At 42.9% G+C, this 16,793-nt stretch overlaps 2 protein-coding genes across 3 annotated transcripts; one reads left to right on the forward strand and one right to left on the reverse strand.

The window, feature by feature from the left end:
• The first annotated feature begins 612 nt into the window (after nucleotides 1-612).
• Nucleotides 613-11,123, forward strand: LOC130413805 (disintegrin and metalloproteinase domain-containing protein 10-like). Its single transcript, XM_056739253.1, has 16 exons — nucleotides 613-1,747; nucleotides 3,776-3,926; nucleotides 4,587-4,705; nucleotides 4,881-5,039; nucleotides 5,121-5,221; nucleotides 5,329-5,472; nucleotides 5,555-5,647; nucleotides 6,304-6,487; nucleotides 6,791-6,954; nucleotides 7,096-7,279; nucleotides 7,355-7,505; nucleotides 7,585-7,768; nucleotides 7,838-7,946; nucleotides 8,031-8,251; nucleotides 8,334-8,460; nucleotides 8,852-11,123. The coding sequence occupies exons 1-16, from the start codon at nucleotides 1,678-1,680 to the stop codon at nucleotides 9,034-9,036; spliced, it is 2,346 nt and encodes a 781-aa protein (XP_056595231.1). The 5' UTR covers nucleotides 613-1,677; the 3' UTR covers nucleotides 9,037-11,123.
• Nucleotides 10,977-16,428, reverse strand: LOC130413806 (hepatic triacylglycerol lipase). Of its 2 annotated transcripts, none has more exons than XM_056739256.1 (10): nucleotides 16,260-16,428; nucleotides 15,554-15,668; nucleotides 15,182-15,372; nucleotides 14,498-14,677; nucleotides 14,303-14,417; nucleotides 13,701-13,934; nucleotides 12,445-12,690; nucleotides 12,202-12,316; nucleotides 11,889-12,107; nucleotides 10,977-11,278 (listed from the first exon to the last, which is right to left on the reverse strand). In XM_056739256.1, the coding sequence occupies exons 2-10, from the start codon at nucleotides 15,636-15,638 to the stop codon at nucleotides 11,146-11,148; spliced, it is 1,518 nt and encodes a 505-aa protein (XP_056595234.1). In that variant the 5' UTR covers nucleotides 15,639-15,668; nucleotides 16,260-16,428; the 3' UTR covers nucleotides 10,977-11,145. The 2 variants fall into 2 exon arrangements, with proteins under 2 accessions (XP_056595234.1, XP_056595233.1); XM_056739255.1 differs by having other exon boundaries at nucleotides 15,554-15,764.
• Between the last annotated feature and the right edge of the window lie 365 nt (nucleotides 16,429-16,793).

Consider the following 16,793-nt stretch of genomic DNA (forward strand, 5'->3'; position numbering starts at 1 on the left):
CAAAAATTTGAGTTTAAATGCCCACAGTGTGTGACAGCACCGCCCGTGTGTGCTCCACATAATCATCATCATCATCATCATTAGGTTAATGGATAAACACAGAGAATTAGACTCGGTGGGTTGCAGGTTAATCCCTCTTTGACAGCAGAAGTTCATTTGGACCGTTTGACAAGCAGAGCTCGACCTTCTGGAGACAACTGGATGATTGATATATTTAAAGGTCTGTTCATTTATCCGGCATTGCTGCATCCTTCTAGATCCTCACAGTAGTGATAGAAAAGCTCTTGAAAGGACCAGTCCATCCCTGATGTATATACATTTGATATGATGTTGTTTGGGAAAAGATCAATTAAAAACAGTGATAAGAGATCAATGTCCTGTAGGGACCAAAGCAAACATGAAGAACAACATAGACACACTTAACTGTTATGTTGGTTTTTATATTTTCACCATTTATGGAATACAAGATTATCTTTCAAGATTTTACTGAAACCAAATCCTGTTTTTTAAACTTGTTGAAACAGTAAGGCAATACGTTTTATTTTTTTGGCATTCTTTAGAACGTAACCAACTTTTACCTCTTAAATCATGTAGAAATCGTTTCAATTAATTTGACAGGTGTGTGAGTGCAAAGTGTTGTCATAGCAACGTGCTACTTCCTGTTTCCTTCTCTGCCAGTGTGTCCTACGAACGACGTCTCGTTTAATTCTAAGTTGAGAATCATTAGAGGATGACACCTCTGGAGGACACAAGGACGCAGCCTTACAAAACGAGACACATTCATAAACCGGTAACACTTTACAGTAAGGTTCCATTTATAAATGTGTTCATTCACGATTAATATGTTATTTACAAATACATGATTAAGCAGTTTAACTGCATGAATAAAAAGAGGGATTCTAAAGAAATACTGGAAAACCAAAAGATAGAAAGTTATGAGGTTGGAAAGACACACGTTGAATAAATAATAACACATTTGTCCTTTTGGGTTAATACGTCCTTCTGAGGTGAACCTGTTAAGCACTAAGGAATCAAGTCATTATATCATTCAAACTTAACTTAGTATTATCTCTGTATAACCTCTACACACATTTATCTCGTATTTTACAAGAATTTTCTTTTAAACACTAACAGCAGCATAATGTCGTTCTATAAGTTACTCTTTCGACAAGATCCGCGCGTTCATGTGTCGACTCGTCCACGGCCTCGCGCATGCATTGATAATGGTATGACCCATTGTAGGGGTGCACAAATATTCTTTATTAATACAGATAGCGAGCTGTTTCAACGAATAAAACGTTACAAGACCTCACACATGTTGTTTGAAGTCCTTCGGGTATCAAACCTTAATTATGTATTTCGAAATGATTTCCATTCAAATGGCTAAGTTATGCACCTTCTTTTTATTTGATTTTTGAGTAAAATTCACCTTGAACTGTATTGAAGAAAATGTCCATCCACACGTGTAACCCATTGTTTTCTATCAGCTTAAAACAACTGTTAACATTAAAATTTTACTTTAGAGTGTTTGCTGCCTTGCTGTGTGCGTTTGCAGTATCTTCTCTCCGTGGGGGAGGGGTCTACGCCGTGCGTCTGACGTCAGCGCGCAAAGCCCCGAACCCGAGCCTGAAGCTGTAAACAATAAAACCCAACCCGTCCGTCATCCATGCGCTAAACATGCATCTGTCCGCGGTGTCGGTGTCCTTATCGGTGCTCTTGTGCCTGATCTGCGGCGGATTCGCGCGAGGTGAGTGCGTCTTTAATCGCGCGTCGCGTTTCATTCATTGACGCTCGCGCAAGCCGAGCTGCTAACGCTAAAGCCGCTACATTCACCCCATTGTTATGGTGACAAACCCGGTTAATCCCCGGTTTACCGTCAATGTTCACGACGGGATCGAGCACACACGACTTTAAGAGCTCAAATGTGTTAGATACACGCATAGATGCGCGTGTCCGTGGGCCGGTTAAACTGCAATAAAGGATAACACATCCAGCTTAAAATGGATGGATGACACAACATCCTTTACCATTATCACACTACACCATTTACCATGATCACACAATGTAATTTACCGTGATTTACCATTATCCCGTGACATAGTTCACCACAATTGACCATGATCCCACAACATTTATCATGATCAAACTATATCATTTACCATTATCTCATGACATCATTTACCATGAGTCCATAACATCATTTAGCATTACTATCATCCCATGACATCCTTTACCAAAATTGGCCATCATCTCACAACATTTAGCATGATGCACACAATCTCTTCACACTTAATAGGGACAGTTCAGACATCATTTATTCCTCATCATGTGACATGATGACATGAGAGATGATAAAACAATAGCAGAATTGTCATGTTTAGCTGAACTGCCCCTTTAAACACAGCAGATCTCAGAATTTAAAGTCCCAGTGATATAAAAACGAAGATTCTTATTTTTTCAGGAAATAATATAAAACGCTCAGTTCTGGTCCTTGATTCTGATTGGCTGAGCAGAGTTCTAAGGCCTTATAAAATACCCGATATATAACGGCTGACTGCACCACATAGCCTAAATATCCTTTTATTTACTTTATTTTATGAAACCTTGCTACGCATATGGTGTAACCGGTTTATAAAAGCAATAAGCCCCGTGAAGCAGTGGGTTACAGTGCATTATATACGTGTGAGATGGTGGTCTAGTGGGTTAAACCACTGAACCGGTAAATCAAAGGTTGCTGGTTCGATCCCAGCAGCCGCCACCAGTGTGTCCTTGAGCAAGACACTTTACTCCATGTTGCTCCAGGGGGATTGTCCCTGTAATAAGTGCACTGTAAGTCGCAAAGCGTCTGCCAAATGACTAAATTAAATTAAATTAAATATAACAGCTACAGGATTTCAAACGCCCTTATCTGTTATAAAATGCACTGTAACCCACTGCTTCACAGGGCTTATTGCTTTATTGTAGCGCAACATAGCTGATCAATGTGGGTCATTTTCTTTTTAAAATTCCTCATAATCCTCAGTTAAAATATGGAAATGAACTTCCTTCCTGTAATGACTGTCCATCTCAAATGTCATAAATTAAAGCAAGAAGCTGTGTGAAGCAGTGTGTTACAGTGCATTTTATAACAGCTGAGGATGTTGTGAGTCATTAAAATGCACTGTTACACACGGCTTATTGCTTTAATAAAATGTTTATTCCATATGCGTAGCAAGGTTTCACAAAATAAAGTAAATGAAATGATATTTAGGCTATGTGGTGCGGTCAGCCGATATATATCTGGGTATTTAATAGTGGCTTAGAACTCAGCTCAGCCAATCAGAATCAAGGACCAGAACTGACCGTTTTATAGTAGACGGCTTGGGTGGAGCATCTGTTAACTCCTCCCCTTCAACTGTCAGTCTGCTGCCAGCTTCATTTCAAAATGCAACGTCTGTTTCTACACATCCAATCAATTCGCAGTGAGAAACACAGGCCACGCCCACTCAGATATTAAAAAATTCAATGAGTTGTGTCACAAACACATGTGGGTCATTAAAGGTGCTGAGAAACGATGTTGAAAACTGAAATCAACACCCAAACAAACAGGTTTTTTTGAATCCTGGGTGTTTGTTTGTGTTAATATGAGAAAAGTGTCTCAGACGGATACCATCACACTATCTTAACCAATCAACAATAGAGGACGTGAACACTACTGATGGTGAATTGTCCAGGCCTGATATGATATCTGTGTGAAATATGTGTCACTTATTAATGCTGTTTTTGTCATGAACAGGTTACCATGGCAACCCGTTAAACAAGTACATCCGTCACTACGAGGGTCTGTCGTACGACACTTATGTTGTTCACGAGAACCACCAGAGAGCCAAGAGAGCGCTGTCCCATCACGAGAGCTTCTTACACCTGCAGTTTCACGCTCACGGAAGGTAAAACGAACCGTCTTCATCTGGAGTCCTTCCTTAAGGCCTGTTCACACCGATAATTGCACATGCTTTTAGCCAAAGGTTTTTCGGTGTTCATACCCTAACGATTTTCACTGGTTATGAGCCGAGTGAACTGCAAATTCACTCCCTGACATAGATGGCGCTCAATGATAAACAGAAACACACCGGTACACAAGGTGGCGCTGCGCAACTTTATGCTTCTGACACTCGCTTTTCGCACAGTAGGCAAGACCGTTTTTTAGCGCCACCAAGTGGTGTTTTACTGTAACTTCAGCAGCTCCAGGGTCGTGAACAAAAGCGATCTCATTGATCAACCAGTTTTTAAAGTGTTTAAAAAAATTACGCGTTTACACCTGGCGTTTTGCTCGTCAGTGTGCTGTGCACTTGCATTGGCGCCCTTTGTGGAGTCACGAGGCACTAAACGTTGACGATAAAGGCGTGCGATCATCGTCCAGGTGTGGACAGGCCAGTACTATAACAAATGTGAGTTTTAAAGTTAACATGACATGGATTTAGTTTAACAAATGTTTTAAAGTCCGTAGACTGGTGTCAGTGATGTTATTACTGCTTGGCGAGATTGAAACATAAGCTGTGCTTCTCTTGATGTTTTTCACATCCCTCTGCTGTGTTTTCATCGGACAGACATTTTAACCTCCGCATGAAGAGAGACACGCGCTTGTTTTCAGAGGACTTCAAGCTGGAGATGTCTGGACAGGAGATGAACTACGACACCTCTCACATCTACACTGGAGAAATCTACGGTGAGCTGAACCAACAAACATCAGCACTTCCGGCAGAAAAGCGAGAGAATGAATGAACTTCCAGAGTGAAGAATGAAAACACGCGTGTCGTCCTTCACGAACCTCAGAGAAATGTTGTGAAGTGTTCAGAGGCGTTGATGCGAGAACAGAACGTGATGCTGCTTGTGCTCTTCAGGTGAAGCGGGCACGGTGACTCACGGTTCGGTGGTGGACGGGAGGTTCGATGGCTTCGTTCAGACTCATCAGGGGATGTATTACGTGGAACCAGTCGAGAGATACCTGGAGGACAAGAACGTTCCCTTCCACTCGGTCATCTACCACGAGGACGACATCTGTGAGTGAAACCACGTCACTTTATTTATCAAATTTTTGATTTCCGCTCTTACGAACAGACCAATGTTTGATGTTCATTCAGATTATCCTCACAAATACGGGCCGGAAGGCGGCTGTGCGGATTCGTCCGTGTTTGAGCGAATGAAGACGTATCAAGGGTCGGCCGCCAAGGAGCCAGCGAAGGTCAGACCTTCAAATGAAACTCTATCTGAAAGTATTTGAGTTTTATTCACCCGGCCGGTGAGTCGAGTCTATTCAGAGTGACTCAGTGGAAATGTTTTGTTCTGTAGGTGGGGGATGTGGAAATAAACGATGGCGTTCTGCTGAGGAAGAAGAGGATGACACAGATAGAGAAGAACACGTGTCAGCTCTTCATTCAGACCGATCATCTCTTTTACAAATACTACAAGACGCGAGAGGCCGTCATCGCTCAGGTACGTCACACATCGACAGCAGTCGAACGACAGACGCAGTCGACCTTTGAGTCATTAACCACAATCGTCTGCCCCCGCTCAGATCTCCAATCACGTGAAGGCCATCGACGCCATCTACCAGGGCACAGACTTCATGGGCATCCGCAATATTAGCTTCATGGTCAAGAGAATACGGGTAAGATACCCAGGACGGCAAACAGACAAAACCTTCTTAAAGAGTAAATATTAGAAATGACATTTCATGGGTGTGTAATGTTGCTGTGTGTGAATGTAAGCATGTGAACAAATAACAAACTTAGTGGCTGGAGAAAAAAAGGAGTCGACTCTGAATCACGTGAACAAGTTGTCTTCCAACTTGTTGTCTTCTAACCTTCCAACAAGGTTAGAATTCATACTTGTATTAAATGTGTCTCATGTACAGCTGCTTTGTAACAATGAAAATTGTAAAAAGCGCTATATAAATAAAGTTGAGTTGAGTTGAGTTCCCATTTCAGTTCCGTGTCAGATTTGTGTTACTCGGTGTTAAGGCCGGCTATGATCAATTTGCATTCCACCGCACACTGTAGACCAATCACAGCAGACTAGACCATCTGACCAATCAGATCAGAGAGGAGGGGATTAGACAGCTGAATCGCCGAACGAATCATTTACAAGTCCGTCTAGAAGTGAGATAATAATGTATGTACATAAACTTGTTGTCGGACACTCCATAAACCAAAGTAGGATCTTAGAAATCACAAAATATTGACTCTTTAAGAAACCAATGAGCAACTGTTAAAAAAAACTTGTGTTTAATGGGACTGCGCTTTCAAATGTTCTTTGTCGTCGCAGATAAACACAACCAATGACGAGCGAGATCGTTCCAATCCGTTCCGCTTCGCCAATATCGGTGTGGAGAAGTTTCTAGAGCTGAACTCTGAACAGAATCATGATGATTACTGTCTGGCCTACGTCTTCACAGACAGAGACTTTGATGATGGGGTGTTGGGTCTGGCCTGGGTCGGAGCACCTGCAGGTACACCTGTGATTTCATATTTCTACATTATAGATGAGCAAATTCTGACGTTCTTATTTATTGATTCAGTTGTGTTAAAGGAATCACCTGTTATGATTCGTTTCTGATTCTGTTGTGATTCATTGATTCAGTTGTGTTAAATGAATCAGTTATAATGATTTGTTGGGATTCAATGATTCACTTGAGTTTATTAAATCAGTCGTTATGATTCTGTTGTGCTTAAAGAATCAGCAGTTTTGATTCAACTCTGTGTCTGCTATGTTTAATGAATCAGTGGTTTGGATCGATGTCTGTGTGTTTTAGGCAGTTCTGGTGGAATCTGCGAGAAGAATAAATTATATTCTGATGGCAAGAAGAAATCTTTGAACACTGGAATCATCACGGTACAGAACTACGCCTCTCACGTGCCTCCTAAAGTCTCTCACATAACATTTGCTCATGAGGTCGGACACAACTTCGGGTCGCCGGTGAGTTGATACAGGTCGAGGTTTGTTTTTCATTAACTTGATATAAAAGAGCGCAGAAACCAGTAGAAAGCTTTTACTGCGGGTGTATGTACACATGTCAGATGAATCATGTGATTTGGTGGTTTTGTCTCCATCCGTCAGCATGACTCCGGGTCGGAGTGTACCCCGGGCGAGTCGAAAAGCCAGGACAAGAAAGAGAGAGGGAATTACATCATGTACGCCAGAGCGACGTCTGGAGACAAACTAAACAACAACAAGTTCTCTGTGTGCAGCATCAAAAACATCAGCATGGTGCTGGAGAAGAAGCGCGGAACCTGTTTCGTGGGTAAGTTGTGATCCGTTCCACAGGTTTAATTCAGTTTTGAATGTGACGCTCGTGTGTGTGTGTTTGATCGGACAGAATCCGGACAGCCCATCTGTGGAAACGGTCTGGTGGAGCCCGGCGAGGAGTGCGACTGCGGCTACAGCGATCAGTGCAAAGACGACTGCTGCTACGACGCCAATCAGCCGGATAACAAGAAATGCAAACTGAAACCCAACAGAGTGTGCAGGTAAGACCCTCGCTCGCCTCCCCGCAGGAACTCGTGAACGCAGAAGTGAGATTATTAACGCTCCTCTGAACGTGTCCAGCCCCAGTCAGGGTCCCTGCTGTACGCCCGAATGTACCTACAAGACTCGCAATGAGAAGTGTCGAGAGGAGTCTGAGTGCGCTCATCAGGGCATGTGTAACGGAGCCACTGCTCAGTGTCCCACCTCTGAACCCAAAGCCAACTTCACCGCCTGTCACGGAGAGACGCAAGTGTGTCTCAACGGGGTGAGTGAGCGAGCGAGCCGTTGCATGAGAGTGACACGGACGTGGTGTCTGACACTTTGTGTGTTTCAGGTGTGCTCGGGATCCATCTGTGAGAAGTACGGTCTGGAGGTGTGCACCTGCGCCAGCGTTGACGGCAAAGACGAGACGGAACTCTGTCACGTCTGCTGCATGGAGAAAAGTATGAGCGCGGGAATCTGTACACGTTCTGTTTGCTGTTTTAGATTTGAGTGTTAAAATGACGTGTGTGTTTGTGTGTCCGCAGTGAACCCGAGCACGTGCAGCAGTACAGGCTCAGAGCGTCTCGCCCGCTTCTTTAATAAGAAAGTGACCACGCTGCAGGCCGGCTCGCCCTGTAATGACTTCAAAGGTTACTGTGACGTGTTCATGAAGTGTCGTCTGGTGGACGCTGACGGTCCTCTGGCGCGACTCAAGAAAGCCATCTTTAACCCCGAGCTCTACGAGAACATCGCCGAGTGGATAGTGGTTGGTGTCTGAATGAATGCGTTTTGTAATGCCGCATGTCACGTGTGTTTATTCTGTGTGTGTGTTTGTTTTCTCTACAAAGGCTCATTGGTGGGCAGTTTTACTCATGGGCATTGCTCTCATCATGCTTATGGCGGGATTTATCAAAATCTGCAGCGTTCACACACCGAGCAGCAACCCCAAGCTACCACCTCCTAAACCCCTGCCAGGTAATTCATCCTGTGATGTTCAAATCAAATGAGATGACTCAGATCTCATGTTTAAAGCGTCACGAAACATCTCCTTCAGCATCATTCTACCTCACCGTCGCTTTTGCAAAAATGCAATTAAAATGGGCCGTTAAAAACTTGCCAAGGTTCCGGCATGGGAGACGGGCGCTCCAATCACAAGACGCTATCATGAATAATTAGGAGAAATGTCTTCTCATTTGTCTCATGACGTCACACCTTTTGACGTTGGGTAGATGAGGATTTTAAAGCCGGAAGACAAAAATAGTGCTAATGTTGCATGGAGCTTTAGATGCTTCATAAAAGTAATGGCCAAAATGTTTTAAAATCCTTTATAACAGAATGTCTCTCTCTCTCTCTGTATCTGGTGAAGGTACCCTGAAGAGACGACGAGCTCAACAAGCCAACCAACAGCAACATCCTCAGCACCAGAATCAGCTTCCTCACGCCCATCAAAACCAGCGGCAGGCTCCACGTCAGGCCCAACGCCAACCGCAGCCGCAGCGTCACCACCGTCAGCCCAGAGAGAACTACCAGATGGGTCAGATGAGACGCTGAGACCGCCGGATCCCCCCGCCCCACAGTGCCTGCCATCCGTGGTACTGCAGTCGCCCGAAGCCTCTGATCCACAGTCACACTGAAGAAGCTCGTCTGATCTTCAACGCAACACTTCAGGACTTTCAACTCTTACAGCCTGCATTTAGTTTTTTTTACGGTTGTAGATGTAAATTCCGTCAGTGTGACCGTGGAGCGGTGGGCTTTACTCCAAAGAATCGAACCCGACCGCCCGCAGCCCCCCGTCCACCCCGCAGGAGCCCTTCTGATCTTCACACTGCAAGAGAAAGATGTTTCATCACGCAGATGTGCTGGAACGGTTTACAGGAATATATCCAGTGTTCACAATGCTTCCACCCCTCACACGTCCGGCGTTTTCTCTTTGGAGTGAACATGAACTTCACCCATCGCACACGACTCCCGGATCGCGCTGGGAAACGCAGAACAAGTTGTGTTTTTATTCCGTCTTTTGCTTTCGGTTTCTCGCCCCTCTCTGTCCGAGTACTCGAGTGCTGAAGTTTATTTGTAGATAGAGCGTCTCTGAGTTCGTCTGCTCGTTTCTTTTTCAGACTCTTGGAAATCCGTTTTTAGCAGGACCGCCGGAAAAGGACTTTTATTTTGTACGACTGGAAACGTCAAGCCTTCCCTTTTCCAGCGCGCGGAAGGCGACGCATCTGTACAGATTCGCCACTGTATAGAGAAACGATATTAGTTGTATTATACGCGAGAACAAATTATTTCTTCTACTGTCGATAAAGAGATTTTACTGTTGCAGTTTTGTTGAAAACACTCAGGACTCGAACGCTGAAGGCGACGGAGGAGAAACGGATCACTCGCGAGCTGCTCCTCGCCATTCCATGGGACAGATTTTACAGTTTACATTCTTCATTTCGTGCGTATGTTTGTTGACATGTTTTCAAATGTTTTGTTGTTGTTGTTGTTGTTGTTGTTGTTGTTGTTGTGTATGGCCAGATGCCATCAGAAAACGAGCACACACACATTGTATGTTTTTATGTATTTGTCTATGAAGGGTACTTCCAACAGAGCGGCAGGTACAGCATTATAAATAATAATATCCGGATTGAAGTAGCCGTAGTGAAGCTTGAATGAGATGAAGTGTCTGTGAGGTGAAGCTCTCTGCTGCAGCACGTCACAAAAACATGATGAAAGGAATAAAGCAGAAGCATCATGATACACAAACACCTCAGGACTCGTTGACTTCTCCGTTCTGCTCCTGGAGATTCACAGTCGCTCTGGTGTTGAACTGGGGAGCACCACTGAAACCTTCACGGTCACATTAGTGTCAGCGAGGCTGTGATGTATCTTCGGCCTCTGAAACATTTGTTTTTCACTCTCCCTCGTAAAAGCGTCCCGTCTGAGGTGGTAAAACGCCACTGATTTCTGCATGTGATCACGGTCGAATGTTTCTTTGTTTTGTTTTCAGAAGCAGCTCGGACAAACGACTGACACGTTTGATTTCTGTCCGTCCAGACGGTCCTCTTCTCTTGTAAACTTATGTACAGTAACTGGAGTATTTCTGTTATATTTGAAGAGAAATTTTGATACTTTTCCGTTCGCCTCTAGAAACGAGTTTTGTCGGACCAGACCGAGAGACATTTCCTCTGAGATCTAGAAACTACTTCACACGGTTTGTCAGGTGCACATAAAGGTTTTTGTTTTTCCATACTGCCATTTATGACAAAGGAACGTGGGAGGAAACGAGGCGTTCGGTGTCTTTTCTGTGGTCTGGACTGAATAGAGGAGATTGAATATTTGCTTGTATTTGACTTTTATCTTTTTTTTTCATAGTCTTGGTGAAACATTATAGAGGAACGTGCACTGAAAACGTCTTAACTGAGTCGAAATGTTGTTAGGTGAAAATAGGCTGATCACTAAAGTTTAAAACGAATGAAAAAAAACAAAAAGATGAATAATTCTGTCTGTAAATGTTCACTGTGTTTTATACAGTAACTTCATTTTTGTTCACTTTGAACATTTTTACGTAACATAACAAACCGTATTGTGCAAAGAGATGTAATTTTTTTGGAGTACTTGAAATGCATTAATAAAAAGACTCGGTTGATCTCTGACTGCCGTCTCTTCGCTTGTTCTTCACTCGTCTCGTGTCGTGTTTGATTTCTCCTGAGGTGAAGGTTTTCTCTTTGAGACGTCACAGCGAATGAACTTATGCTCCTGTGAGGGCTTCAGGTGAGTCACTTTACCAGATGAAGCACAAAACCACACCCTGACAAGAGAAGACACAAAACTTCAGATTTACATTGATACATTTGGCTTTTACCCAAAGCAACTTGCATTGCATTATACTGTACATTTGTATCAAGAGTATGTGCAATCCCTGGGATCGAACCCGTGACCTTGGCATTGCTAGCGCCATGCTATGACCACTGGGGTACATGAAAGCTACGTGGAAAATATGACTTATTACAGCATTTTTTTACTAATATTTATACTTTTTAAATATTATCGTTTTTGATTTAGTTGCATTAATCTACAAAACTTAAGATAGAGTAAATAGAGTATAAATCATAATAATATGACCTTTCACATGTTTTCAGTAAAACCCACAAGTCAATGTAAAATCAGGACGTATTTAGATGAAAGCGATTAAAATCCTGTTTTTCTTTGAAAAAAAAGCTAAATTAAGTTATGTTATGCTTTATGCTTAACGCAGAAAAGATTTACTAATACAGAAGAACACGTCATTTATAAAGTTGATTTCAGTTATAAACATGCTGCCTTGTTTTGCTTTACAAGTAAATATCTTGATTTTGGAATGTTTTGTTCTTAAAAACACGTGGTGTGGTATTATCAGTGGTGTTTTGTCATTTGCTCACTTTTCCTGCTTCTCTCCTGATTTGATGCAAATCCTCCAAACGCTGAGTTCTGTGGGCTGATCGGATCCATTCCAGGTCATGATGTTTCTGACCCGTCTCAACCAGCTGGACCAGACCAGCTCGACCCGCCACACCAGCCTGATGGACGTCAGGTGACCCAGATCAGCACTGACTGTGAGCAGAGACGTGTAGATCTTCTCACCTGAGCTCTTCTGATATCTGTCAACATGTTTCTCATCATTCATGGAGCCTGAGACCTCACGTCAACTGATTCGTTCAGTTTTCTGTATTTTATTTGTGTGTGTTGACTCACAGGGTTATGGGTAATTCTCCGCTCTCTCCTCTGGTTCCGTTGAGCGTGATGGACACGGAGGCCTCGACAGTTTCGATCACATTCATGAGCAGAACTCTGATCTGGTAGTGAAGCACTGTGAGTACAGTACAGAGGGTGGTTAAGGGTGTGTGAGGGCTGTATAAACACACACAGGAAAGTCTTTATTTAAAGCACCGGATGCTGTCTAGACGGCTGTTCTGCAGTAAAAGAACGTGAACTGACCTTTATACGGCGTCTCCGGGCCCGTTTTAAAGTAGAGGCCTTTAGTGTTCTTGCCCGCCCGCCCGCGTCTGATGTCGTAGCCGAGCTTGTTACAGCGGTCGTGTTTGCAGTCCATACACAGGCCTTTATTAAAAGTGCTGTCGCCGCGGCAACGGAAGCCCATTATGGGCTGGCTGGTGTTGAGGAGTGATTCGGTGTAGAGTTTGACCGCACGTTCATGACTGCATTTAATGGTTTTGGGTACACCTGTTTAATAAAATGTGGAGTAAAATCATGAGCTGCGTCTGAACCTCGTATACAGTGCACTATATCAGGTGTCCTCCATTTTGTAGTGTTGTCCGAATTCTGAGTTAACAATTTATTCCCTACATTCGTTCAGTACTTTTACCCACAACGCATTCTGATTTTGAGTGTCCATCCGATATCAGCTGGAGGAAAGCGACCGTTTATGCCACGAATGTACGATTATAATCTTCTTGTTGACAGCTATTTTTTTACTTTTTGAGAATAAACAGATGAAATTAATGTTATAGACTGTGGTGTATTTTATTTGAACTATATTCAATAATTTTATTAAACGTAATAATGCACACGTGGCGAACAGACGTTTTTACAAAAACGTGACAAATAAGATAAAAATTAAATTGACCATTTTATTAAACAATCCATTAAGACACTAGTTGTAATATATCCGTTTTAACGAATGGACAGTACAGTCCGACAAGCGCGCTTTTGGTTAGTGTCTAATAATATAACTATTTTATTTATGTTAATATTCATTTATATTGTTATTTAATTCTATAATAATTTTATTAAATAAACAATTTGTTGAATTTTGTTGCGTGTTCATTTTATTAGATAAACAAATTTGTAGAATGTGTCCTGTAGTTCGGTTGCATTTAAAGAAACCGTACGGTACACTGACATCTAGTGGTTGAGTTTGGTATCGCAGTCTAAATTAGAAAAGTTTAGCCAAGTAACACTTCATCTCTGTTTCTTTTGATTGTTATCAGTAATAATCTACAGGCGCTCTGTTGTTTGTGAATGTGTACTGGAAGTTCAGTTGGAGTCACAAAAGTCCACAAGCGCGGGAACGTTTGTTTATGTTGTTAAGGTGAAACCGTCTATAGTGGACTGTTTAGCATTCGCTATATAGGGAATAGTGAACGAGTGAATTCAGATGCAGCTAAGGCCAATGCACAATAAGTGTGAACACCACTCAATTATACAACTGCTGTTTGATTATTCAGTCTCACCCTGCAGTCCGTACTGATAAACGTTACTGTAGATGTCGAACATCTTGCAGCCGGGCTGGAACGTTCCTCCGTTAGGATAGAAGTCCACGTGACCGATGATCTGTTTAATACCAACTCCAGGCATTATGTTGCTTTTAGCAAAGGTGTGGATGACATCAACAAACTGAGCGTCGTCATGTGACAGTCTGTCGAACGCCGGGACCCCTTCGAAGTGCGGCCCTGCGGGGTCCAAACCTGTCTCACACACACCACAGTTACAAAACACATCAGCTTTCACATCCTGATTATTTAATTCTCATGAAATATCAAATGTTGTTTTCAGATGAGTGTTAGACCTCTGTCTCTCTCAACGTCTGTCAAGTGAATACTTGACAACCAAATGAGAAAAAATAAAAAAAATACACTAACCCATTCTCTCAACAGGTAGTGGTCTAGCTTTTGTTGAAACCAGTAACTTTGTATTGGCACCTAATGTATTATGGCTCCTGTATGAACTTTCGCTTATTGCTCCTAAACTCTTTGTAAGTCGCTTTGGATAAAAGCGTCTGCTAAATGACTAAATGTAAATGTAAATGTAACACATGTCTAAGATTTCAACACACCAGTGATGCGGCCAACTTTCTGTCCTCTGAAGTGACTCCCGGTGAATCCCGCCACATGCGCTCCCAGACTGTAGCCAATCAGGTGCACTTTATCCATGGACAGCTGGACGGCTCCCTGTCAGAGAGGAAGTGCTATCAGCGTCCAATCAAACACATGTATAGTCACCGGTGTGTTTTGTTCGAGATCTGAATCACCTCCAGCCACTCGAGCAGCGTCGCCACGTCCCGGCCCACCTGACGGCTGTTCTTGGCTGCGATTGGATAAGGCTGCAGGGCCAGACTCCTCCAATCGCTGATGATCACGTTGACCTGACCCCTCCTGAACTTTAAAGCAGAAGCCATGTTGAAGATCCACTGTTCCATGATGCCGTTCATCTACACACCAACACAACACACAGTCATCGAGTTAATAACTTCCATCCTTTTAGCTCTTGTATTCCTGACGTGTGTGAAAGTAGCAAATAAATCTTCAAATGAAGATATAAACATGATTGTGTTTGATACAGCATGTTAATGCAATGACTGTTTCTTTGGACACTTGAAGAACTGTGTGATATCTTGACCCTCGACAGACCCTCTCCTCCCTCCCTGAGTTTCCTGTTTGTTCTTCGTCATTGTTGACATTATACATGTGTGGGATATCTGAGACTGAACCCAGAACCCCCTGAGAACCTTCAGCTGGCAAGTGACAAGACTCCTTTACTCCAAATCCTGTCCCACAATCCTGTGCGTGCGCGGCTACCAGGCATCTCGTTCTTACACATGATTTCATTTGTAATAACACGAGAACATTTGTTGCGTGCAGAGTTCCAGATCATTACGCATGACGGTGTGTTAGAAGCTGGAATGTGTTTGGCGGTGATGTGCGTCTGCTCTGACCGTCCATCCGTGGATGATGAGAACGAGGTCATAGCTCGTGTTGTAAGCGCATCTGTCCAAGGTGTCCGATCTGAATGGTACGAGGGCACAGGTCTCCTCAAACAGGTTCCCTTCGTGGTAGACATGGAAGCTGGATTTGACCACCGGCAGGGTGTGTACGGCTTCCGTAGTGTGCGTCTCTCCCACAGCATCTATAAATACACACACATGTGTAATTTTGTTAGCATTGGAGCTCCCGCCGTGTTTCCTCTTAAATCTTTCCGTGGCAAATGTTCAAAGACCTCTGATGAGAAACATGCCATTAACGCTGGATGTGAGATATGACTTTGTGTGGAATCCCATCACATCACACTTTAAAACTTGCACACTTACCTGTGATGTTACCGGTTCCCTTCACAGCCGCTGATAAAGTGTACATGAGGAGAAGAGAGAGTCGAGCCGCCGTCTGGATCCTCATCACGTCTCAGTTGTTTCTCTCACACATGTGCTGTGATGGAAGAAGAGGAAGAAGGCCGGCTAGACGGCTGTCTGAGGGGAGGAGTCTGCGTAAGGCCATTCTCTGATTGGCTACTGGCCCTGGGCACTGTTTGAATGTGGACATACTTGTAAAAATGAAACAAAACATGCCACTTTATGTTAAACATGCCCATTCGTGACAGACTTCCTGTGGAACTTTTAATCTCATCTGATGGGTCTGTTAAGGAATGTTAAGAGGGACTTCTGACTCAAAGTGAAACTCTTTCATCGTGAGCTACGAACGAGCATAAACACGTCCTGTGACGTCACCCGTACAGGAGGATTTATAATGTTAACCGCATGATTCATTGTTTCACTAAATACAGCTGCACATCAAGACACTCCAGGAAATATTACAAATACATGAAAAACATTTCTCTTATCAGTGATTTGAGGTGTCTTACGCGCGCGCGCACGCACAGAGGATTACAACTACATATAAAGTAAATATCAAACGTATTATTTTTCTTGCCTCTGCGAAACTGTCGCATTTTCCTCATATCACCACGAAAAAAGCTCTTAAAATACATCATTATTTTCTTATTGTTTTGTCATAACTTACGTATACCGCATTCTTTTCAGGAGTACACAGATCTCGCGCACGTGGTGTCAGTACACAGGAGATATTGCGAGAAAAAGTTTTGTAGTTCTTTTACAAAGAAAGTTTTCTGTCGATGATCGTTTCAGTCAGCACGTGCACGTCAGCGCGCGACTTGTGTTCTCTTTCTTTATAGGCCTATTTGCGATCAGTCAAATGCACATAATTGTATAATTGTGTCAAAATATACAACTTGACCAGTGTTTCTGTAAAAAACGTCACGTGTTCAATTTACACACACAGTTGTTACACTACCAACAGTTTCACTTTCAATTTTACTGCAGCTCACACACAAACAATAAATACACAATATTAGCTTTGGATTTTAAGTTTTTATTTACAAAACTCTTTTTTAATGTTCTGTTATTGAAGACATAGAAAATGAAGTGAACAAAAGAGCCTGTACACACACGTAAGGTATAATGTACAGGCACCCGGTTGTTATGCAGAAATAATCACCGACAGACTCTGACATGAAGCGGATGGTCTTGTTTCACA

Source organism: Triplophysa dalaica, chromosome 24 (genome assembly GCF_015846415.1).
Source record: "Triplophysa dalaica isolate WHDGS20190420 chromosome 24, ASM1584641v1, whole genome shotgun sequence".
In the NCBI taxonomy this organism is placed as follows: domain Eukaryota; kingdom Metazoa; phylum Chordata; class Actinopteri; order Cypriniformes; family Nemacheilidae; genus Triplophysa; species Triplophysa dalaica.

Bases quoted from the DNA above. Each gene is read 5' to 3' on its own strand.
- LOC130413805 (XM_056739253.1), top strand. From the start codon at position 1,678: ATGCATCTGTCCGCGGTGTCGGTGTCCTTATCGGTGCTCTTGTGCCTG. The intron at 5,473-5,554 runs GTACGTCACACA...GCCCCCGCTCAG, and splicing joins GAGAGGCCGTCATCGCTCAG to ATCTCCAATCACGTGAAGGC. The intron at 5,648-6,303 runs GTAAGATACCCA...TTGTCGTCGCAG, and splicing joins TCATGGTCAAGAGAATACGG to ATAAACACAACCAATGACGA.
- LOC130413806 (XM_056739256.1), bottom strand. From the start codon at position 15,638: ATGAGGATCCAGACGGCGGCTCGACTCTCTCTTCTCCTCATGTACACT. The intron at 14,678-15,181 runs GTCAGAGCAGAC...GTTGGTGTGTAG, and splicing joins TCATCATCCACGGATGGACG to ATGAACGGCATCATGGAACA. The intron at 13,935-14,302 runs GTGTGTTGAAAT...TGTGTGAGACAG, and splicing joins GAAAGTTGGCCGCATCACTG to GTTTGGACCCCGCAGGGCCG.